The 26,361-nt window shown below is 44.6% G+C and overlaps 1 protein-coding gene across 1 annotated transcript; it reads left to right on the top strand.

Annotated features, from left to right (window-relative positions):
* Nucleotides 1-1,172: 1,172 nt before the first annotated feature.
* LOC134339296 (G-protein coupled receptor 54-like) lies at nucleotides 1,173-26,361 on the top strand. The gene is made up of 5 exons (XM_063035672.1): nucleotides 1,173-1,437; nucleotides 18,632-18,756; nucleotides 19,902-20,037; nucleotides 21,009-21,247; nucleotides 25,975-26,361. Exons 1-5 carry the CDS (start codon nucleotides 1,173-1,175, stop codon nucleotides 26,359-26,361), a joined length of 1,152 nt encoding a protein of 383 aa, XP_062891742.1.

A 26,361-nucleotide genomic window follows, 5' to 3' on the forward strand; every position in this document is an offset into this window, starting at 1 on the left:
GGCCAGTTCATTGGTTATATTTAAGAGGGAGTTAGATATGGCCCTTGTGGCTACGGGGATCAGGGGGTATGGAGGGAAGGCTGGGGCGGGGTTCTGAGATGGATGATCAGCCATGATCATAATAAATGGCGGTGCAGGCTCGAAGGGCCGAATGGCCTACTTCTGCACCTATTTCCTATTTTCTATGTAAAAGAACAGTGTATGCAAGACGGCCCAAGAATCTCACAGAACTAGAAGCCTTTTGCAAGGAAGAAAGGGCGAAAGTCCCCCAAACAAGATGTGTGTTGCTTGAACTTCCAGCATCTGCAGAATTCCTCGTGTTTGAGTAATTTGTTATGCTTGCACTGTACTGCTGTCACGAAACACATTTCACGATGGGACTGATGTCAGCGACAACAAACCTGATTGTGATTCTGACACCGCTCTGGAGGGCTGGGTGGGATTTCAACTCGAGTATGAAGTCGAGAAGCGAGAGTACTGGCTGGTGGTCCGGTAACGACCCCTCCTCCGCCACGCCGTGCACCGCACTGCCTACACGCCCCCTCCTCCCCTCCCACCCGTGTTGCTAACCGACCCGCCGCCAGTTCACTTGGGTCCACCTATCACCCACCCGCACCCCCGGCTCACTCCTCCCTCTCATTTCCAGTACTGTATACCGGCTCTCTTCTCCCCACCCGCTGTCAGTGCTGACGCAGGGTCCCGATCCGAAATGAGCGGGCTCCCCACATACTGCCCATCACGCAGTTCACCCAGCATCGCTCCGGATTCCAGTCTCTCCGGTCCCCCGCGTCTCCAGCTCAAAGCTTCTCCGGCCGCGGTTGGCATTCGAGGTTCCCGACTCTAACCCGCGTCCCTCTCCCACCGCCAGAAACTTAGCCTTGTCCCAGCCTGGAATCAACTCCTGCCCACTCTCACCCCGTGCTCCAGTCCCAACAACAATCCACCCCTGCTCTTTCGTCCCTTGCTGGACACGCGGTGGTCCCCGACCTTCAGTACGATGGACTAGGTGGTGTTAACCCCTAACTGACCGGGGGCTGAGCTCTCGAGATCGGCAGAATGTCGCCTCTTCCTTCCATGTGCCCACGGCCGCTGGTATCGCAGAACACCCCCGTATAGAAGCAGCCCGCTCCAGGAGCCGGTAGTCCCCATCCCTCTCGGCTGCGGTCCGGGACATGGAGTCGAGCGCTAACAGGACGCAGAATGGCAGTGCCGGCTGGTTCAAGGCGGACGTCTCGGCTCATGTACGGGCGGGCATCGGCAGCGGTGTGCTCCCCTTCAATCTGACCGGCGAGGAGAGCCCCCCGTTCCTGACCGACGCTTGGCTCGTGCCCCTCTTCTTCGCCCTGTTGATGCTGGTGGGGCTGGTGGGGAACTCGCTGGTGGTGTTTGTGGTGAGAACCCGAAGGAAGCTCTGGACAGCGACTAACTGCTACATCGGTGAGAGAGCGGGCTGGGGCTGACCCTGTGTCCCGGGAACACCCGGGGGGGTGGGGGGTGGCAATGCGGGCATTCAGTGATACACGCAAAATGCTGGAGGAACTCAGCAAGTCAGGCATCATCTCTGGAGGAGAACGGACAGGGCAAAGACACTTCCATTAGTAACGGAAAGGAAGGGGGCAGAAGCCAGAATAAGAAGGTGGGGGATGGGGGAGGGGGGGGAAATAAAGTGAGAAACTGGGAAGTGAGGGGTGGAAGAGGCAAAGGGCAAAAGAAGAAGGAATCTGATAGGAGAGGACCATGGACGAAAAGGAAGGAGGAGGGGCACTGAAGGGAGGTGACGGGCAGATGAGATGAAGGGGTAAGAGGGGAGCCAGAATGGAAGGAGGAGGAAGGGGGAGAAATTGTTGTGTTTGAGAAATCAATGTTCTTATCATCAGATTGGAGGCTATCCAGACAGAATATGTGGTATTGCTCCTCCAGCCCGAGGGTGGATTCAATGTGATGGTAGAGGAGGTGATGGACTGACTTGTCAGAATGGGAATGGGAAGTCAGATAGAAATGGGTAGAACCAGGAGATATAGGAGCATTGTGTTTCACCCTTATAGAGAAGGCTGCACCGAGTTTACCAGATATAATAGATGGCCCCGACAGTCTTTCCCTCACCTGCAAAGTGTCACATGGGAGGGCGCTGGATTGCCGATCCAGATGCAAGACAGACACTGAAGTACCAGGAACAGGACTTGACTAGAGAGCTGGGTTAGGGATGTGACTGGATGCAGACTAGGAGCTGGGACAAGAACACAGATTTGGGCTAGGACATTGGCTGGGCAAGCGGGACGAGGACAAGGAACTGGGAGCCTGGGCTTGGACGCCGAGCCAGAGACTGGACAAGGACCCAGAACCTGGGTCTTCACTCAGGCTCAGACCCCGGAACTAGGCGAGGACATGACGAGGCTACAGGACATGACGAGGCTTGGGTTCCTCGAGGCAAGGACATGACGAGGCTTGGGTTCCTCGAGGCAAGGACATGACGAGGCTTGGGTTCCTCGAGGCAAGGACATGACGAGGCTTGGGTTCCTCGAGGCAAGGACATGACGAGGCTTGGGTTCGGACTCCGAGTCAGAGACTGGCCAAAACCTGGGTCTTGACTCAGGCTCAGACTCCGGAACTAGGCGAAGACATGACGTGGTCTTGGGAGACAGGACAGGAACACAGAGCCTTGGTCTAGAGCACAGGAACAGAGCCTTGGACTTGAGAGACAGGAACACAGGGACATGGAACACAGAGCCAGAACCCCTCCTTGGGACCGGGGCTTTACACAGAATGCTGAACATGACAAGATGGTTCCCAATACCTAGGTAGCGGCAAACAGCCAGACCTACCTAGCGAAGGCGTGGACACAGACAGTTCCAACTCAACGATAGACAGTTCCTCATCTTGACACAGCAAGGCTTCTGGTCTCACTCCGGTGGTAGAACTTGATAAGGTTGCAGGGCAAGGCTCCAGAAGGAAGGGGAAGGGAAGGGAACAGTCCAGCCTCAGGGTAACGGCAAAGACGGCCTGGCTTACCCAAGAGGCAAGGACAGGATACTGACAAGACAAACCAGCAACCACACTTGTTTCATGGCAGTTGGCAAACCAGCTTTAAGGTGCATTACTGCCACCTGCTAGGCTTCCATTTTCAGCCAAATAAGTTTTCCTTTTCTTGAATCAGTCTCTCATTGTTTACTGAGATCTTGAAGTTCTTCTTCATTTGCTTCCATGTTTTCATTTTGTAACCTGAATGTAGATAATTCACTTTATCACAACACCTTTTCCTTTCGTAAAAAGTTCCTCCATTTACAATCTTTCTAAACTACTTTAGACAACCTAGTTCAACCTGCATATCTCTATTTGTTTCACTCTAATTGCAATTCCTCTTGCAAATACTGTATGCGCTCATTAGAGAGCAGTGCCGCAAACTGTTCTCCCTAATGTTTATCACATGGTTTTCAAGTAATTGCATCACCTCGATTACATTGATTTCATCTGCATCATTTGTAAGACTAAAATCTTCTTATTTAAGAATATTAATTATCACATGCTTAACTTTTAAATTTGTTTCCATGTTTTCGTTTAATAATCCGAGTGTAAGTAATTCACTTTGCAACAATTCCTTTTTCCTTTTGTAACTTTGGAATAATTTCCTCCATTTTTTAAATCTGTTTTCCAAGCCACTGAGTTTTTGACAACTAGTATCCTTTTCAGAAACAGTCCTTTAAATGCAGTACTGTTTCATCCAATTTCTTTTCCAACTCAGTTGTTCTTTTTGAGTACTTCTATTTGTTGTTGGCGTTCTGCACATTTACCCTGGGTTTCAACCATGTTTCTTGTATACATAAAATCTGAAGTTTGTCCTCAAGTTCTGATACATATTTTGTAAATTTTTGACCATTTGCAATAAAACTCCTTGCATTCCCTTGATATATATATATATATATATACACACACACACACATATATATATATATATATATATATATATACACACACAGCCATTAATATCACATCTCTCCTGCCTGTGAACTGTTTGATCCTCCATTGTGTTTCTTTAACTGCTTCCCACCTAAGCCCTGTAATACCAAGATATTTTTCTGCAGACTTGACTAATTTTAATTTTTTCAGTTCTTTTGTCTGTTTTTGCTGAACAGTTAATTGCATCTACCATAAACAGTATGAAACCCTTTCTACTCATTATTAGCAGATCCTTATTTATCATATTACAGCCCTCACAGTTCACCAGTTTACTATTCCCTGTATTTGTTTGCTTGATAGCCTTCTCCTTTCCAGCAAATACTTTCATTGCCTCCATGTAACTGATTCGTTGAGTTACTTTCACATATTGTATCTCAGCTTCTTTCTTACTATTAATGTACCCTTGGTAAGATGCATTGTGTTCCTCACCACAATTTCAGCCTGGCTCCTGCTTCACATTTCCCATATTCACATTCTCCAGCACATCTCCCACATCTTTGTTTCCCTCTGCAGACCACTGCAATATGCCCAAATTTCTGGCATTTAAAACATCTTAAAGGTAGTGGTATGTACATTTTAACCTCATAACACATATATCCTAAATAAACTTTAGTCAGCGATCTCTCTTCATCAAAGTTAATCATAACCAATAAACTGTCACTTTTTTCCATTTCTTATAGATTTCAAACATTTGGCCTCAATAGTTTTTGCTCCTTCTATGTTCTGTTTAATCTTGTCCATAGTAACTTTTGTTGGTATTCCCAAAATAACTCCTCTGGTCTACTTTCTATTGTTGGGTATGGAGCATTGTACTTTCTTGCTGTCTATTTTATATAATTTTATCACTTTGCCTTGCTGAGCACTATCCCAGCAAATCACTAATAGTGATCCATTTCATAAAATCTTTGCTCTTTTGACCTCACCTATAAGTTTGTTGATTGTCTTCATCAAATGAATTAGGTTCCAGTCACCAAAAGACACCCCATCTTCACTCAGTTTTATAATTGCTTTATCTCATCTTCTTTCCATTGTTTTGCCATCCTATTTTGATCATCCCCTGACTCCTCAGAGTTCAATATCTCATACCTCTGGTTTGTTTTCTTACTTTTTCCACTCCATTCCTCTTTCCCACCATCCTCCATCTCAAGCTCACTCCACTGGTCCTCTCTTATCACCATCTTCCCACCTTTAGCTTCTTCAATATCTCAACTCCAGCCCCCACACTCAACCCCAGGGCCACTTATATTCCCAGCCCCAAGACGAGCATCAGGTGCCTATGATTAAGCCCAACTGAAACAAGGGACAGCCGGAAGACCTGGAGTCCGGAGTCCACAGACCGGACCGTGAACCGGAACGCAGACTTCACGGACCGGACCATGATACAAAGGCTGTTTGGGGCCCTGAATGGTGGTGAGGGAACAGGTGTAGCACTTGTCACACTTTCAGGGATAAGCACCAGGAGAGAGAGATCCGTGGGGTGATAGCTGAATACCACCAGCATTTTGTGCATGTTGCTCAAGATCTCCAACATTTGCAGAATCTGTTGTGTTTATGTCGGGCACTCAGTGATCAGATGGTGGTGGATTATCTTCTAGTGACTGTCAGTTGACACTAGTATGTCAGTAAAATTACTTTATGGCTCTGGAACACTGAAGAGTACAGCACAGGAACAGGCCCTTTGGACACGATGTTATGCCCAGTGATTAAACTAATGATGCCCAGCTAGACTATTTCCTTCTGCTGCATATCGAAGTCACAATTAACTTATTATCAAAGGACATGTATGTCATCATATACTACCTTGTGATTCCTTTTCTTACAGGCACTTCCAGGAAAATAAAAAAACATTAGAATTTATGAATAAATATACATAAATAAAGCTGACTAACTATCAATGTGCAAAAGAAGTCAAGTTGTGAAAGTAAAAAAATATATAACTAATATCAAGAACGTGAGTTGTAGAGTTCTTAAAAATGAATCTGTACATATGTACCTGGTCCATATCCCTCCAATCTTGTACATTTCTGTGCCTAAGAGCCTCTCAAACATTTCTACCCTATTCCTGGCAGCACGTTCCAGGCACCTGCCCCTCTCGATATAGAAAGATGTTACCTCCCACATCTCCTTAAACATATCCACTCTCACCTTAAATGCATGTCCTGTAGCCTTGGGGATTTCAACCCTGGAAAAGCATGCTTTCCGCTGTTTACTTTAGGATGGTCTCTTCAGATGCTCAGTGCTCAGAATGTCAAACCTTTTGACCTGATTCCGGAACTATTGAATCTCCTGTGGAAGGTGAATACAATGGCCACTCCCATGCTAAATTATGAAGCGTTTAGAAAGGAGTGAACTGTCAAACCTATGTCCCTTGACAGAAGGATCAAAAGCAGAAGGTTCTTGGGCGGGGGGTGCAGAGCCAGGTATACTTTTCCAGCCAGAGAGTAATAGGGATGAGAAACTCCCTGTCAGAAAGACTAATGGAGGCAGAAACCCTCCCTTTATTTAAACCTTGCTTCACTGGGTACTGAAGGCACTATGTCCCACAGGCCTATGGAAACCTCCACCCCAGGTTACGAACATCTGACTTACAGAGACCTACATATGAATGTGCATGCATAATATTATTAAATTCAAAATTCTGACATACTGTATGTTCACACATTGGTTCAGAATCAGGTTTATTATCACTGTTGTATGTTGTTCTATGACAGCATAAACTTTACTCGCTCCATCACTGAACTGTTCCTACAACCAATGGACTCTTTAACTCACGTTCTCACCTGGTTCTAACCCCTCCCTTGTTACCCGCTTGCTCTTGATGTATGTGTAGAATGTATTGGGATTCTCTATAATCCTACTTGCCAAGGATTTCTTCTGGCTCCTCCTAGCTTTTCTAATTCCCTTGAGTTCTTTTCAGTCCTTGTAATCATCAATGGCCCTCTTTGATTTTAGCATCTAAACTTTATATACTGTTCATATTTTTAATTTTTGACTAAATTCACCACCTTTCTTATCATCCAAGGTTCCCTTACCTTGCCATCCTTGTCTTCCTTCGTACTGGAACATACCTGTCCTATACTCTGTACAATTTGTCTTTAAATACTCTGCACATGTCAGATGTGGACTTGTCTAAAAACAGTTGTTCCCAATTAACTCTTCTTTGTTCTTGCCTAATGACTTTGTAATGTTCCGGGCTTCAATTTGATACACATATACAAGGTGCATTCTTGTCCTTATCTGTTGGTGCCTTAAAACTTAAAGGCGTTGTGATCACTGTTGCCCCACTGAAAGGTCAGTCACCTGGCCATGCCCATCACTCAACACCAGGTCCTGTATGGTCCCTCCTCTTGGCTGACTATTAAAGAGTCATTTAAGAAACATTCCTGAATGCACTGAACTGACTTTTTGCCCGTTTCTACTAAAGAGGTCCCAGTCTGTGTTCTGGAAGCTGAAGATGCTTCTACAACAATGTTTTTGTTTTACACCTTTCCCTAATCTTCCTGCATATTTGTTCTCAATGTTCCAGTTGCTGTTGGAGAGATTGTGTAGTATCAGAGTGTTTGCACCTTTCTTGTTTTTGAGTTCTATTTGTATAGACTCAGTCTATGATTAATTGTTCATCAATTTGCCAAGTTGAATATAATCATTGCCTATAGGGTACATAGAGGAACTTATGCAGGTATATGGAGGAACTTATGGTGGGGGGGGGGTTAAATGGGAGGCAGGGTTTGAGGGTCGGCACAACATTGTGGGCCGAAGGGCTGGTACTGTGCTGTACTATTCTATATGTTCTATATGTTTATTGCTTGCTTGCTTGCTTGTTTGTTTATTTGTTTGTTTATTTATTTATTTTTCTTTTTTCTCCTTCTTTCTGTATTTGCACATTGCTGTTGTCCATCCTGTTGGGCGCAGTCTTTCATTGATTCTGTTGTGTGCCTTGCATTTATTGTGAATGCCTGCAAGAAAATGAATCTCAGGGCTGTATATGGTGACATATATGTACATTAATAATAAATAAACTTTGAACTTTGCAGTACAGTGAATCAGAATTAAAATCAGGTTTGTTATCGCTGACATATGTCATGAAACTTGTCATTTTTCAGCAATACAGAAAAAGTACTATGAGTTATGTTGTTGCGTGAATGAAATCACCAGAGAGAGAGTTACTGGCAGATACAAAGCAGCTCCTTTATTCGACAAAACAAGGTACAGCGGCCATCATACCGAGACGCTTTCAATGTAAAGGTCTGCTGGCCTAATGTGGGGCTCGATATTTATTTACTAAACACAAAGGACAATTCCATATTTATAAAGTATAGACAATGCTTTCTTTTGAAGCTACTTACAAACTTCACACCTTCTGATTCGCATCCATCCCACAGGTGCCAGCAGTGTCTGGACTGGGCTTTTAGGAATCCATTGTTCCAAACTGAATTCACAATACATTTATTTGGTATGTTACATGCTAAACATAAAGGACAATTCCATATTTACAGAGTATAGATAATGCTTTCTTCGAAACTACATGCAAACTTCACACCTTCTAGTTCACATCCATCCCACAGATGATATCATCGTCTGTGGACTGGGACTCAGAGCTTTTAGGAAATGCATTGTTCCAAGTTAAATCCACAATATATTGTCAAGGAAAAGAAGACTGGTAGCCAAAGCTGTTTGCTAAATGTAAATGACCTAAACCCAAAAAATCACTCTAACAAGTTATAATGAAAAAATGTACATTTAAAAAATCAATACTTAGTGCAAAAAGACTAAAAAACAAGGTAGTATTCCTGATTCCATGGACCATTCGGAAATCTGATGGCAGAGAAGAGACATAGGTTTGACAGCTTACTCCCTTCTAAGCACCTCAGAGAAGCTGTTCGTGATGACCGCAAGAAAATGAATCTCAGGGTTGTATAGGGTGACATATAAGTTTACTTTGAACTTTGAGTGTATCTTCAGGCTCCTCTACTTTCTTCCCAGATGATAGCACTGATGGCATGTCTTGGATGCTAAGAGTTCTTGCAATTTGCCTATCGCCACAATAGATCAACAGTAGATGCAATCTCAATGGCTCTTCACGCGGCTTTAGACCACCTGGACAACACAAACACCTACGTCAGGATGCTGTTCATCGACTATAGCTCAGCATTTAACACCATCATTCCCACACTCCTGATTGAGAAGTTGCAGAACCTGAGCCTCTGTACCTCCCTCTGCAATTGGATCCTCATCTTCCTAACCGGAAGACCACAATCTGTGTGGATTGGTGATAACATATCCTCCTCACTGATGATCCACACTGGTGCCCCTTAGGGGTGTGTGCTTAGCCCACTACTCTACTCTCTATTTTCACATGACTGTGTGGCTAGGCATAGCTCAAATACCATCTATAAATCTGCTGATGATACAACCATTGTTGGTAGAATCTCAGGTGGTGACGAGAGGACATACAGGAGTGAGATATGCCAACTGGTGGAATGGTGCTGCAGCAACAACCCGGCACTCAACGTCAGCAAGATGAAAGAGCTGATTGTGGACTTCAGGAAGGGTAAGACGAAGGAACACATCCCAATCCTCATGGAGGGATCAGCAGTGGAGAGAGTGAGCAGTTTCAAGTTCCTGGATGTCAAGATTGCTGAGGATCTAATCTGGTTCCAACATATCGATACAATTATAAAAAAGGCAAGACAGTGGCTATACTTCATTAGGAGTTTGAAGAGACTTGGCATGTCAATAAATACATTCAAAAACTTCTATAGATGTACCGTGGAGAGCATTCTGACAGGCTGCATCACTGTCTGGTATGGGGTGGGGTGGGGTGCTACTGTACAGGATGAAAAGAAGCTGCAGGGGGTTGTAAATCTAGTCAGCGCCATCTCGGGTACCAGCCTACAAAGTACCCAGGACATCTTCAAGGAGCGGTGTCTCAGAAAGGCAGCGTCCATTATTAAGGACCTCCAGCACCCAGGGCATGCCCTTTTCTCACTGTTACTATTAGGAAGGAGGTACAGAAGTCTGAAGGCACACACTCAGCGATTCAGGAACAGCTTCTTCCCCTCTGCCATCCGATTCCTAAATGGGCATTGAACCCATGAACACTACCTCACCTTTTAAAAATATATTATTTCTGGTTTTTGCACGATTTTTAATCTCGTCAATATACGTATACTGTAATTGATTTATTTATTTATTTATTATTATTATTTTGTGTTTTTTTCTTCTATATTATTTATTGCATTGAACTGCTGCGCTAAGTTAACAAATTTCATGACATATGCTGGTGGTAATAAATCTGATTCTGATTAATGATTAATGCCACCTTTAAACGGTTTCTCTGGCAGCTTGTTCCATATGTGCACCACCCTCTTGGAGAAGATGTTGCCCCTGGTGTCCCTTTTAAATCATTAAACCTATGCCCTTTAGTCTTTGATTCCCTTTCCTTGGAAAGGGACTTAGTGCATTTACCCCATCAATGTCATTGATGTTCTTCATACATCTCTATAAGGTCATCCCTCAATCTCTTATTTTCTAAGGAATAAAGTCCAATTTCAGTTTATAACTCAGGCCCTCGAGTCTTGTCTTGTATCTTTCTGTCTCCTGCATTGAGTCCTGGCAACATTCTTGTAAGCTTCCTTTGCAGTTTCATGACGTCTCTCCTGTAACAAGTTAACCAAAACTTATGGTTGTCTGTAAAAATGGAACCTGTTTGGTACCCAGGGACAGTGTGTACTGGGAGATCAGATTAAACAGGGTAGCACATCTTCTACTGGGAGAAAGGTTATGGTATGAATGGTCACCTTATCGATAAAAATTCTTATGGATCTATGATTTGTGTTCACTTCATTCCCTTGGCCAGATGTTCAAAACTTATAATGGCTAAATAGTTGAAGGTGCACACATTTCTATGCACTTTATTAAAATATAGACTATTCTTTAAAAGTGTTCTCTTGTCGGAAGGCAGGTGGTAGCCTTAAATTCAAGGTTATTTAACATAATTTCCAGTACACAAGAGTAAAGGAGAATTAAATAATTGTTACTCTCGGTTTGATGCAGCGCAAAAAAAACACAAGATAAAGACTACATTAATAAAAAAACAAAATAAATATAAATACCTAAGATTAGCTTATGCATGTACAAAGATTGATTGTATGTACATAACTTCTAATGACTTCTGGTCAAAATGGCGCCTGCGTACAATGCTCCTTCGGTTGGCATCTTCTGGATAGATCATGAAACCATATACTTCAATTCTTTTATGTCTTTTACGTCTTTTTTTGTTTTGAACGTAATTCTGGATCTGTTGGAGCTTGTGGTTTGCAGTTTGGAGATCGTTTGGGTGTTTCCGCACTCTGCAGTCTCAGAGAGGCAGAGGCCATGTACGCGAATTTTGTGGTGAGACGGCTGCAGGGGACGCGGGTCCATGTTCGACTTCATTTCGACAATGAAACCTTCCATTGTTTGCTGACTAAAGCGACAAGGGAAATTGAAACATCGAGACGAATGCGGAAGGTGAGCACTGGCTGCCTGACACCTTATTGCAGGGAGATCGCTCTGCTGCTGGAGAGGGGAGACTGCCTTTTGATCGATGGTGGGATCGCTCTACTGACAGAGAGGGAAAGGCCTGCTGTTGTGCCTGGAGAATGTTACCCAGGTTTTCTGTGTTTTGGATATGGACTTGGACTATAGACTTCTATCAATCTTTTCAGTCTTGTAGTTTTTTATATGCTGTGTTATTTGGGGGTTGATGTGCCTGTTCCATTTTCCTTTTTTTTTGCGGGGAGGAGGGGTTTGGGGATTGATGATCATGCTGTCATTCTTTTCTTTTTTGGTTTTGTGGCTATCTGGAGAAGGAGAATTTCAGAGTCGTACACTTTGATAATACATGAATCTTTGATAAAGTGACACTAGGTAGAGGAGTGTCAGACTTTGATAGGAAATGATTAGGTAGTAGTGGTGCCTTACTTCTTGGGGAAAGTACTGTTCTTGGTGATCCTGGTGCGGATGCTATTTTGCCTCCTCCCTGATGAAAATGGGAAAAACAGACCATGAGCAGGGTTGGTGGGATCCTTTGTGATATTGTGGGAGAATCTGTTACTTTTCTGTATAAATGCCCCTCTTGAGAGGTAGGCTGGTGCTGGCGATGTACTAGGCAGTTTTGACTGTCCATTATAGAGCTGTCTTGTAATGCAGTTTCCACACCAGGTGGTGATGCAGCACGTTAGGATGCACCTGTAGAAGATTGTGAGGATGGAGGTGCATTGACCAGCTCTCTTCAACCTCCTTAGAAAGTACGGGTGTTGGTGAGCTTTCTTCACTAGGCAGGATGTGTTCTGGGACCGTGAGAGGTCGTGCAAGATGGGCACTTCAGGAGTTTAAAACTGCTTGCAGTTTCCATTGCTGTGCTGCCGATGTGAGTGGTCTGAGTTCTCCTGAAGTCAATAACCATCTCTGTTGCCCTCTTGACTTTGAGGAAGAGGTTATTTGCCCGGCACCAGGCCTTGAGCCCTTCCACCTCCTCTCCGTAGGCCGTCTCGTCGCCGTTGTTGGTGAGCCCCACACTGTCACGTCATCGATGAACTTGACAATGTGATCATGTAGTCATGTCTGAGCAGAGGGCTCAGCACACAGCCCTGGGGGGCACCCATATCGAGTAAGACAGGGAGGGAGGAGCGGCTGTGCATCCTGACCATCTGAGGCCTGTTGGTTGGGAGGTCCAGCACCCAGTTGCTCAGTGGTGGGAGCAGTGTACCTGTGGTCATGATCACACTGTTTCTATCTTCATGACCCTCCATGGCATCTGTCATACGAGTTTGTGTTGCTAAAGGCATGTATGTGTCAGGAGTCTCCTGTGTGGTTCAAGAGCTGCTGAAGTCAAGCAAGCTGTGAGTGCAAAGCAACGGGCAGTAGTAGCATGATAACTCAAATTAAGCATGGTATTTTCCTAACAGTAGCCTATTGGTGCGTCTTCAGGTGGCTGTAGGGCCCGTTCCAGGATCCATGTATACTGACGGGTTTCCAGAGCTCACAATCCTGCCCCCTTTGCCACTTGCTGATCGCCATGGGACTTAATCTGGGATGTTGCAGTGGATTCCCTTAATAGAGAACACCTGTGCATAACTTTGTTTAATGTGGGGAGGCAGCTGCGTGGGCAGCCTCCACTCAGTTCTTGACAGATCGGGGTAAGGATCCAGTGGCGTGGAATGACTGTGGACCCTTCGCTTCCTTCACCCACGTCTTCCGCCAGCTCCATCGTTGAGGTCTTCCTTGGATTGCCCTTTGTCTGGAACCTCTCCCTTGACCTGACCACCAGGGCTAAACTCCAGACGACATCACTCTTCAGAACTCATGGGCCTCTCTCCACCAAGACAAATTGTCAACCTTCAGAAAACCATTAGTCTCATGTGCCTCATCCTGTCTCAGGCTGGGGCAAACCATAACTTCAGGGAACCACGTTGGGGTTTAAAACATGAGGGAGTTTCACAAAAGTTAAGTGTTCTTGCAGGTGTGTTATTTTGTTCTTTAAGCACCTGTTTTATCCTGTTCAATTTTAAATAGGATCATAGTGAATAAAATAGTTCACCTGGGAATGTATTTATATGCAGAGTGACACTGGCATGCTGTTGCCAATTAACTGGACTCTAAGAGCCCACACTCATTCTTCAATCATACTTTAGTGTACTTGTGCACAAGGAGAACAGAGTGACCCCTGAGTCACAACACTGTTCTCCTGTCTGAACAGAGAAATACTTTATACTTTATTGTCGCCAAACAATTGGTACTAGAATGTACAATCATCACAGCGATATTTGATTCTGCGCTTCACTCCCTGGACTACAAATATTAAATATTAAAGATATTAAAAATAGTTAAAATTAGTAAATATTAAAAATTTAAATTATAAATCATAAATAGAAAATAGAAAAATGGGAAGTAAGGTAGTGCAAAAAAAAACCGAGAGGCAGGTCCGGATATTTGGAGGGTACGACCCAGATCCGGGTCAGGATCTGTTCAGCAGACTTATCACAGTTGGAAAGAAGCTGTTCCCAAATCTGGCCGTACGAGTCTTCAAGCTCCTGAACCTTCTCCCGGAGGGAAGAGGGACAAAAAGTGTGTTGGCTGGGTGGGTCGTGTCCTTGATTATCCTGGCAGCACTGCTCCGACAGCGTGCGGTGTAAAGTGAGTCCACGGACGGAAGATTGGTTTGTGTGATGTGCTGCGCCGTGTTCACGATCTTCTGCAGCTTCTTTCGGTCTTGGACAGGACAACTTCCATAACAGGTTGTGATGCACCCTAGAAGAATGCTTTCTACGGTGCATCTATAAAAATTAGTGAGGGTTTTAGGGGACAGGTCAAATTTCTTTAGTTTCCTCAGGAAGTAAAGGCGCTGGTGGTATTTTTAGATAGAATTGTCGAGCAATTGTGGATATTGACCATATTGACCTTTCTTGCCTGGGCTGTGGATGTTTGAATTCCTTACTTGCAAGATCACTCACCATACACAATACAGGTGTCCCCCTGCTTTTTGAACGATCGCTTTAAGAAACCTCGCTGTTACGAAAGACACATTATTAGTTACCTGTTTTCGCTAACAGAAGGTGTTTTCATTACGAAAAAAGGCAGTGCGCGAAAAAAGCAGCACGTGATAAAAGCAGTGCACGCCCCGAGCAGCCAAGCTCCTGCCACGGAACTGCATTCCAGCTGGCATTGCTTAAACACGTGCCTGTGAGCATCCGTTAGCAAGATGGGTTCTAAGGTATCAGACAAGCCTTAAAGAGCTCGTAAGGGTGTTACACTTAGTGTAAAACTAGACATAATTTCAAGTGTTTCGATCATGGTGAACGAAGTAAGGACAAAGTGAGTTTGGCTTGTGGAAGTTGATGAAGATGATGTTGAAGAGGTTTTGGCATCCCATGACCAAAAACTGATAGATGAAGAGCTGATGCAATCGGAAGAGGAAAGCATAACAATGGAAATTGAATACCGTAACGAATGGACCGAAAGTGAAGTCGTCCAGGAACTGAACGTGAAGCAACTGCGTGAGATTTTCGCTGCAATAATTGCAGAAAAGTACAACTTTAATTTTGAAAGGGTACGTAGGTTTAGGGCATATTTTCAGGATAGTTTGAGTGCTTACAAAGAACTGTATGATAGAAAAATGCGCGAGGCTCAGCAGTCAAGCATACTGTCGTTTTTCAAGCCTTCCACGTCAGCCACAGCAGACGACGAACCTCGACCTTCGACATCGACGCAGGCAGACATAGAAGAAGATGACTTGCCTGCCCTGATGGAAACAGACGAGATGAGATGACACCCCAGTGTCCCACCACCCCAACCCCCAGGCCGTGGAGAATGCAGTGGTAGCCAGGACGCACCCAGCACATCTTTAAGAAAAAAGCCAAAATAAACAACCTAATTAATTAGGTGCCGCCCAGCACGTAAATGTCGGCCCAGATCAGAGGCGATTGCCGATTGCGTAGCCTCTGATCTGGGCCGATATTTACATGCTGGACGGCACCTAATTAATTAGCTTGTTCATTTCAGCTTTTTTCTTAAAGATGTGCTGGGTGCGTCCCGGCTACCGCTGTACCGCTGCATTCTTCGCGGATCGGTTTCGGTCCGCGGCCTGGAGGTTGGGGACCACTGCACCACCCTACCCTCCGACAACTCAGTCTAACACACCATCATCAGTGTGCTCTGCGCTGTATTCCCGATCGCCGTGATACTACACTGTACATACATTATTTCTACTTTATATAGGCTGTGTATTTTTACGTGTTATTTGGTATGATTTGGCAGCTTCATAGCTTAAAGATTACTGGAGAGAGTGTTTCTGCCGAGAGCGCTTGCGTGAGATTTTCGCTACGGAGAACAGTGCGGCAATGATTGTAGAGAAGTATTTCTACTTTATATAGGCTGTGTATTTATCATATCATTCCTGCTTTTACTATATGTTACTGTTATTTTAGGTTTTATGTGTTATTTGGCATGATTTGGTAGGTTATTTTTGGGTCTGCGAACGCTCACAAAATTTTTCCCATATAAATAAATGGTAATTGCTTCTTCACTTTACTACATTCCAGCTTACGAACCGTTTCATAGGAACGCTCTACCTTCAGATGGTGGGGGAAACCTGTACAGGTGTTAGAAGTCAATAGAAACTCCAAGCTGACAACTGATGATACTTGGAAGTTAGTAGAGTAATTGTCCCTAAGGTGGAGTGTGTGTTTCACATTTTATCTCTTCTCTGTAAGTGAAATGGCTCCGGTAACCTGCTGTGCGAAGGGAAGCTCTGCTCTGCTCTTCTTGCTTGGGCTACCAGCACTCTACCTGCACTCTACCTGCAATCCATTCTTGCCCGTACTTGCTACAGAAAGTTGTAAAATTAGTCAGCTCCTTCATGGGTACTAGCGTTCAAGGAGAGGTGCGTCAGAAAGGTGGTGTCCATTATTTAAGGACCACCATCACCCAGAACATGTCCTCTTCTCACTGTTGCCATCAGGTAGGAGGTACAGAAGCCTGAAGGCTCACGCTCAGTGATTCAGGAACAGCTTCTTCCTCTCTGCCATCAGATTTCTAGATGGACATTGAATCCATGAATAATCTTTTTATTAATTATATTTTTGCACTATTTTTAATTTAATTATTTTAACATATATATATTTACGGTATATGTATTGCATTGTACTGCTACCGCTATGTTAACAAATTTCACAACACATGCTGGTGAGATTAAACCTGGTTCTGATTATGTTAACCTTTGCCTTGTCACAACTTCCACAGCAAGATTCCACATATAACAACCAGGCCAGGCAACCTGTTTCGAGTGACGCTGATTGATGCGAACGAGTACACTACAAAGCAGTTTCCTGCCTGGACATTATGTTAACCTTGACCTGGCTGCAACTGCCACAGGGAAAAATCTGCTTACACAGAGGGAAATTTTGGCATCGGAAATAGTTTGTAGATCTTTCAAGGAAAACCACTGGTGAATGTTTGATGCAGAGACAACTAGGGAGATAGGGTTGTGGGCGAAGATCAGAATATTTGAATTACCTTCTCTGCTTCACTGTGAAGGCTTCTCAATCCATTTCAAGTTCAAGTTTATTGTTAGTCACCCATATACATGTATAGTTTACCCCTAACAAAACAATGTTCCTCCAGACCAAGGTGCACAACACAGTACATATAACTGACACACAACACATAAAGTAATATTACCACAAGTAAATTAACAACTTATAAAATATATTCCAGACGACTGACATTTAGCATGAGATGCATTTCTGACACAGACCAAAAACTAAACGGTACAATGCTACTGGCGCTTCACACGAGATGAAACCTGGCTGGTGACAGGAGGGTTCAGTAGTCTCATAGCCTGGAGACAGAAGCTCTGTCCCATTTTACAAACCCTGTCCTACTGTTACGGCACCTCCTTCCTGAAGGAATGGGGTCAAAGAGACTGGGGGATGGATGGAAGTGATGACAAGTCAAGTCAAAGTGGAGTTTATTGTCATGTCAATTTATTTAGAGATAGAATGTGGATCAGGCCCTTCTAGCACTGAGCAGTACCACTCAGCAACCCACCAATTTAACTCTATCCTTATCACAAGTAGACACGTGGCCAAATGGTTAAGGTATTCGACTAACAATCTGAAGGTTGTGAGCTCGAGCCCCAGCCAAGGGAATGCTGTGTCCTTGAGCAAGGCACTTAATCACACATAGCTCTGCGATGACACTGGTGCCAAGCTGTATGGGTCCTAATGCCCTTCCCTTGGACAACATTGGTGTCGTGGAGAGGGGAGACTTGCAGCATGGGCAACTGCTGGTCTTCCATACAACCTTGCCCAGGCCTGCGCCCTGGAGAGTGAAGACTTTCCAGGCGCAGATCCATGGTCTCGCAAGACTAACGGATGCCTTTATTTATTACAAGTCAATTTACCATGACCAATTAACCTATGAAGTGGTACGTTTTTGGATGTGGCAGGAGACCAGAGCACCTCAAGGAAACCCATGCAGTTATCGGGAGAACATACAAACTCTTTGCAGCTCACAGATGGCACCAGAACTGAACCCTGAACTTAGATGCTTCACGCTAACTGCTAACACTATCATGGCACCAGTGTGTGCCAGTGCAATGGGACACCTGGAGCAACATCACAGACACGGACCATCATATAAGCAGCATTTGCAAGAAATAACATAAATTAATCATCTTGAATAATCTGACCATAAGATCATAAGACAAAGGAGCAGAAGTCGTCCATTTGGCCCATCGAGTCTGCTCCGCCGTTTTATCATGAGCTGATCCATTCTCCCATTTAGTCCCACTCCCCTGCCTTCTCACCATAACCTTTGATGCCCTGGCTACTCAGATACCTATCAATCTCTGCCTTAAATACACCCAATGACTCGGCCTCCACTGCTGCCCGTGGCAACAAATTCCATAGATTCACCACTCTCTGACTAAAAAATTTCTTCGCATTTCTGTTCTGAATGGGCGCCCTTAAGTCATACCCTCTCGTACTAGACTCCCCCATCATGGGAAACAACTTTGCCACATCCACTCTGTCCATGCCTTTCAACATTCGAAATGATTCTATGAGGTCTCCCCTCATTCTTCTAAGCTCGATCTGAATCTCAATTAAACTGTTCGCTGTCTGTGTATTTTCAGTTAATCTGGCCATTACGGACATCATTTTCCTGGTTTGCTGTGTGCCGTTTACAGCCACTCTGTACCCGCTTCCCAGTTGGATCTTCGGAGACTTTATGTGCAAATTCGTCAACTACCTACAGCAGGTAACGAGGGCATTGATCTCCGATTAATGTTGGCTTGTGGGATGGATTCAACCCCGGGGATGCTGGTTGAACTGGAGCTGGGGTGGAGTAGGGCAGACTGGGGGAGTGTGGGTCGCCACAGATGGTTCAGATGCCAGAGGGGAGTGATAGATCAGGACTGGGGACTACATTGGATTAGGGGCAAACCTCCAGCCCTGCCTTTATCTCCCAGCCATGCAGGGCCTGTAAGAATTTGCAGGATGTTACAAAGAAGAAAATACAAACATCATAGGATTCTCCTATATATTCTGTCCATATTCCTGCATTGTTGTAAGGTTTAGAGCAGGGGTAGGCAACCTTAAGCACAAATGATTTTCTAGCATGCGTTATTCATTAATTTGAGGCAAAACATAAATTTAAATGTATCTAAATGGATAATTCCCATATTTCAAGTTTTTTGTGGCATTTATCTGGCCCACCGTCCGCTCATTAATATGCGATCCGGCCCACAAAGGCAAAAAGGTTGCTGACCCCTGAGACTCACACAATCTTTGTGATGCAAAAGGCAGCATTTCAGCCTTGTCAGTTCCACACACAATATGCTGGAGGAACTTGGCAGGTCAGGCAGCACCTACAGAGGAGATTAAACAGTTGATGTTTCAGACCAAAATCCTTCATCAAGACCCCTCTATGCCCCTCTGGATTCTACCATCTATCTATACATAAGGGCAATTGACAGTGGTCAATTGAAAAAAAACATAAAAGACTAGCTTTATTTTCCACGTACACCACAACATTCAGTGAAATGTGTTGTTTGTGACAAATCAAATCAGCGAGGCTGTGCCGGGGGCAGCCCGCGAGTCTTGCCATGCTTCCGGCACCAATATCGAACGGCCACAGCTCACAAACCCTTACCATATGGCTTTGGAACATGGGGGGGGGGGAGCAGCTGGAGAACCCGGAGGAAACCCATGCGGTCATGGGAAGAACAGACAAATTACCTACAGACAGTAGCGGGAATTGAACCCCAACCGGTGATCAATGGCACTGTAAAGTGATTGCACTAACTGCTCTGATCTTCCACCTCCACTGCTCTCTCCCTCTCTCCCTCTCTATCTCTGTCCCTCCCACTCCCTCTCTCCTTCTCCTTCCCCTCTTCACTCCAGGTCACTGTCCAGGCCACCTGTATAACACTAATGGCCATGAGCTTGGATCGCTGCTACGCCACGGCCTACCCACTTCAGTCACTGCGCCACCGCACCCCCCGGCTGGCGATGGTGGTAAGCGTGGTGATCTGGATCGGTGAGTTGGACGGACAGGTGTGCGGTGTGGGGAGGGCCGTGGGCCGTGAGTCTGCGGATGAGATCCCATTCTGGGCTGGGAGCCAGGAGAGATGGAGGTCGCTTGCAAGGGGAAAGCATGGAAGTTAGAGCAATGGTTTACACCTCCAGTGATAGGGGTTCAGCTCCCACTGTTTTTGTGAGGAGTTTGTATGTTTTCCATGTGATCACATGGGTTTCCGGCAGGTTCCTCCCACATTTCAAATCTATACGGGTTAGGGTTAGTGAATCATGGGCTGCTATGTTGGCACCAGAAGCAAGGGAGCATTTGCGAGCTGCTTCCAGCACGCCCTTCAGTAGTACTGGTTGTTGTGCAAACAACACGTTTCACTCCATGATTCAATGTACACGTGACAAATAAAGCTAATCTTTATTTTTATGATGTAAAGAGGGATCTTAGGTTCAAATCTCTGGATTCCTGGAACTAGAAATATACATAGTTAGCATATGGTGATTGTAAAAAGTGTTTTAAAGTGTTTACAGTGCAGTGGTGGGTGTAATAGATAGAGGGGCAGAACTAGAATGGTCGATCAGATTAACTGATTGCTGGATGGAACTTTTAAGATGGTGTGAAGTTTTTGTTTTAATAGCCCTGTAGCACTTTCCAGGAGAGAGCTTTTGGAAAAGACATTTTGAAGGGTGGGTAGTGGCCACAATGATTTCCTGCCTGTTTCTTTGTCCTGGACACATACAAGTCCTGCGGCGATGGGGGATTACGGCCAATGACCGTATCTGCTGACCTGATAGTTTGCTGTAGTTTTTGTATGTTGTGGGAGGATGCTGCACCAGACCAGACAGCTAGAGGCTGATGTGAGGATGCTCTCTATGAAGGCACCTGTATGTCCTGGGGAAGATGGAATTTTACCACCGGGTGCACGACATCACTTAACCCTTCTTTTCCTGTTGTACTCTTCCTTTTTTAATCATTTTGAGGTTCCTTCGTTCTGGCTGTCCCCATGGCTCTGTACCACAGGATAGCAAAGGGCTATTGGTATGGTCTACAGACGTACTGCGTTGAGGCATTCCCCACAGAGTCCCAGCAGAAAGTCTTCATCGTCTACACCTTCCTTGCTGCCTACCTCCTGCCTCTGGGCACCATCTGCGTGTGCTACACCGTCATGCTACAGCGGGTGGGCCGCCCAGTTGTCAGACCCGTCGACGGCAATTATCAGGTACCGTGTGAGAGTTTGTATTTGTATGGCAGCTTTCAAGAGACCCCCGCTCCTCCCCGTCACCCAGGCCAGACTCTTTTCTGACTGGAACAGGAGCCTTAGGTCCTATAGCACAGTCGTTACCCCTCAACCAGGCTCCAGAACCAGTGTGGTTAACTTACTCACCTCAACAACCTACGGACTCGCTTACAAACACTCTACAACTCATATTTGCAAATACTATTTATTATTAATAATATTTGTCTTTCTTTTTGTATTGGAACAATTCATTGTCTTTTGCACATCGAGTGTTTGACTGTGTCTGTAGTTTTTCATTGATTCTTGTGTGTTTCTTTGTATTTACTGGGAATGCCCGCAAGAAAATGAACCTCAGGGTACTATATGGTGACATATACGTACTTTGGTAATAACGGTGAAATACGGGTATTTTTATAATAAATTGACTTTTGTGAGGCTGGAAAAATACGTCCATAAGACATTGGAGCTGTTTCATCATGGTGGATCCATTTCCCTCTCAACTCCATTCTCCTTCCTTCTTCCCATAACCTTTCAAGCCCTGACTAATTGAGAAGCTATTAACCTCTGCTTTAAATGCATCTGGTGGAATGGTCTGCACGGCCACCGGTGGCAATGAATTTCACAACCCTCTGGCTGAAGAAATTCCTCCTCATCTCTGTCCCTCTGTTTTGAGCTGTGCCCTCTAGTCCTAGACGTCCCCACCAAAGGAAGCATTCTCTTCACATCCACTTTATCTAGGCCTTTCAACATTCGATAGGTGTCAATGAAATCCCTCCTCTTTCATCTAAATTCCAGCGAGTACAGGCCCAGAGCTCAATCACTGAGGACACGATAACCGTTTCATTCCCAGAATCATTCTCATGAACCTCCTCCGAACCTTCTCCAATTTCAGCACATCACTTCTGAAATAAGGGCCCAAAATTGCTCACAATATTCCAAGTGAGGCCTCACCAGTGCTTTACACAGCCTCAGCATTACACCCTTGTTTTTATATTCTAGGCCTCTTGAAATAATTGCTAATATTACATTTGCCTTCCTCACCGCTGACTCAATCTGTAAGTTAACCCTTAGGGAATCCTGCACGAGCATTTCCAAATCTTTTTGCGGCTCGGAGTTTTGAATTTTCACTCTGTTTAGTAAATAGTCTATGCTTTTATTTCTTTTACCAAAGTGCAAGACCAGACACATCCTGACGCTGTTTTCATCTGCTACTTCTTTACCCATTCTCCTAATCTGTCCAAGTCCTTCTGTAGCCTCTCTGCTTCCTCAACACTACCTGCCTCTCCGTCTGTCTTTGTATTGTCCACAAACTTGACCACAAAGCCATCAATTCCATCATCCAAATCATTGACATACAACATAAAAAGAAGCAGGCCCAAAACAGAACACCACTAGCTACCGGCAGCTCATCTGAAAAGTATCTCTTTAATCCCACTCTTTGTCTCCTGCCAATCAGCCAAAACTCTATCCATGCATATCTTTCTTGTAACAGCCTGGGCTCTTATTTGTTTGGCAACCTCATGTGCGACATCTTGTCAAAGGCCTTCTGAAAATCCAGATGCACAACATCCACCAATTCTCCTTTGTATATGTTGCTGGTTATTTCTTCAAAGAATTCTAACAAATTTGTTGGGCAATATGTTCCCTTAAGGAAACCATGTTGACTTTGGCCTACTTTATCATGTGCCTCCAAGTACCCCGAAGCCACGTCCTAAACAATCATCTCCATCGTCTTCCTAACCAATGAGGTCAGCTAATAGGCCTATAATTTCGCAAACACGAGGAATTCTGCAGATGCTGGAATTTCAAGCGACACACATCAAAGTTGCTGGTGGACCCAGCAGGCCAGGCAGCATCTCTAGGAAGAGGTACGGTCGATGTTTCAGGCCGAGATCCTTCGTCAGGCCTATAATTTCCTTCCTTTTACCTCCCTCCATTTTGAAGAATTTGCAACTTTCCAGTCCTCTGGAACTATGGAAGAATCTATTGTTGCCTCCACAATCTCTTCAACTTACTCTTTTGGAACGCTGGGGTGCAGCCCATTAGGTCCAAGTGACTTATCTAACTTGAGATCTTTCAGACTCCCAAGCACCATCTCCCTAGTGATAGCAACTGCACTCACTTCTGCCCCTTCACACTCTCGAACTTCCAGCATACTACTGGTCTCTTCCACAGCGAAAACTGATGCAAGATACTTGTTCAGTTCACCTGCCATTTTCTTGTCCTCCGCTACTATCTCCTCATCATTATTTTCCACCAGCCTCATATTTACTCTCCCCGCTCTTTTACTCTTTATATATCTGAAAAAGCTTTTGATATCATTTTTGATATTATTGGTTAGCTTACCTTCATATTTCACCTTTCCCCCCCCTTTTTTAGTTGCCTTCTGCGGCATCTATCACTAGGGACCCCATCACCCAGGTCATGCTCTCTTTTCACTTCTGCCATCAGGATGAAGGTACAGGAGCCTCAGGACGCACATCACCAGGTTCAGGAACAGTTACTACCCCTCACTTGTCAGGCTGTAGAACCAGAGGGGCTAACTTCACTCACACCATCATTGAACTGTTCCCACAACCAATGGACTCGTCATGTTCAACACGTTTATTGCTTATTTATTTAGTATTATCATTTTTTTCTTTCTTTTTGTATTTTCATAATTGGTTTTTTTTGCACATTGGTTGGTTGTCTGTCCTGTTGGGTGTGGTCGTTCATTGATTCTATTGTGTTTCTTGTATTCACTCTGAATGCCTGCAAGAAAATGAATCTCAGGGTTGTACGTGGTGACATATATGTATTTTGAGAATAAATTTACTTTTTTATAAAGTCCTTTTTAAAATAAAGATAATAAAGATCCTCATTTCCCCATCTGTAAGGAAACGTTCTCAGAGCAAAACTGTGTAATGCCCAGAGACAAGCCTGAACATTGAATGTTTTGAAAACATACTTAAAAGAAAGTATGCAAAGGTCCATTACAGGACGGGGTGTTCAGAGCCCCCACGTACAGTATTTGCTACTTTTAAAAGCCAGTTGTAACCTGGTAAAATTGTACAGGACTCATTAACACACTCTCCACCAGACATCTATAGAAGTTTGTCGATGTTTTTGATGTCATGCCAATTCTTTGCAAACTTCTAAGCAAGTAGAGACACTGCCATCCTTTCTTCATAATAGCATTTATGTGCTGGACCCAGGGTACATCCTCTGAAATGGTAACACCAAGGAGTTTAAAGTTGCTGACCCTCACTTCCTCTGATTTCCTGATGAGGACTGGCTCACGGAACTCCAGTTTCCTCCTCCTGAAGTCAATAATCAGCTTCTTGGTCTTGCTGACATTGCGTGAGAGGTTGTTGTGGCACCATTCAGCCAGATTTTCAATCTCCCTCCTATAGGCTGATTCATCACCACCTTCGATTTGGCCAACAACAGTGGCCTCATCATTAAACTTCAATATGCCATTGGAGCTGTGCTTAGCCACACAGCAACGATTGTGAGAGTTACTGAGATAGAATGAGAAGATTTTATTTTGTGTGCCATTCAGATAGATCATTCCATTTATAAGCACGTTGAGGCAGTAGAAAGAAAAACAGAATGCACCACCTTTGCTTTGTCCACCATAGAGGGTCAAGCCACCCATTTCAATTCAATTCGACTTCCCATTCCATTCTACATGTTGGTCCATGGCCTCTTCTACTGCTGCGATGAGATCAAACACAAGTTGGAGGAGCAATACCTCATATTCCATCTGGGCAGCTGCCGACCTGATGGCTTGAACATCGATTTCTCTAACTTCTGGTAATTTCTCTCACCCCTCCCTCATCCCGCTTCCCTGTTTTTCTGTTCACCTCCTCCCTTGCTCCACTGTCTTCTCCAATCAGATTCCTTCTTCAGCCCTTTGCCTCTTCCACCTATCCCCTCCCAATTTCTCTCTTCATCCTCCCCTTCCCCATCCACACACCTTCCTCCTCATCTAGTCTCACTATCACCTGCCAGCTTGCACTCCTTCCCCTCCTCCTTATTCCGGGTTCTTCCTCTTTCTTGTTCAGTCGTGATGAAGGGTCTCGGTCTGAAATGTCAGTTGTTTATTTCCCTCCATTGATGTTGCCTGGCCTGCTGAGTTCAAAGCATTTTGTGTGAGTTGCTCTGGACGTCTAACCTGCAGAATCTCTTGTGTTCATGCAGAATAAAGTGTTACGAAGTGCAGTACAAATTAAGTACAAGTGCCACAATGAGTTAAGTTGAGAGATCAAGGGTCATTGTTGGTGATGAAAAGTCCTTTAAGAGTCTAATAACAGTAGGATAGAAGCTGCCCTAGAACCTGGTGGTTGGTACTTTCAGATTTTAGTGTATTCTGCTCACCGAGAGAGGGGAAGAGTGAGAATGACCGGGATGGGAGGGGTTCTTGATTGTGCTATAAGCAGAAGGGATTCTGGAGATTCTGGAAATCCAGAGCAATGCACAAAAATTCTGGAGGAACACAGCAAGTTAGGCAGCTTCTGTGGAGGGGAATAAACAGTTGATGTTTTAGGCCCAGTCCTGATGCAGGGTCTCGGTTTAAAACATTGACTACTTATCCCTCTCCATAGACACTGCCTGATCTGCTGAGTTTCTCCAGCATTTTGTGCATATTACTCCTGATTATGTTGGCTGCTTTCCTGAACAGTATGAGTGAACACTGTTGTAATTCTCTCCCATATATTCTCTTCCAGAAAGTACATCATTTGTCAGAGAGGTCAATGGCCATGAGGGCGAAAGTCACCAAGATGGTGGTGGTGATTGTGCTCTTGTTCACTGTGTGTTGGGGCCCCATCCAGGTCTTCGTCCTTTTTCAAGGCTTCTACACTGGCTTCCAGGTCAACCTTGAGACCTACAAAATCAAAACATGGGCCAACTGCATGTCTTATGCCAACTCTTCCATCAATCCAATCATCTACACATTCATGGGCGAGAATTTCAGGAGATCCTTCAGAAAAGCATTCCCGTTCATGTTTAAGCAACGGGTCAGAGATGGCACCTTTACCAGTGGCTCCAGGAATGCCGAGGTGAAGTTTGTCACAGGGGAATCGCAAGTTTTTCAGAGACGACAAGTGACTTGA

Source organism: Mobula hypostoma, chromosome 29 (assembly GCF_963921235.1).
Source record: "Mobula hypostoma chromosome 29, sMobHyp1.1, whole genome shotgun sequence".
NCBI lineage: Eukaryota > Metazoa > Chordata > Chondrichthyes > Myliobatiformes > Myliobatidae > Mobula > Mobula hypostoma.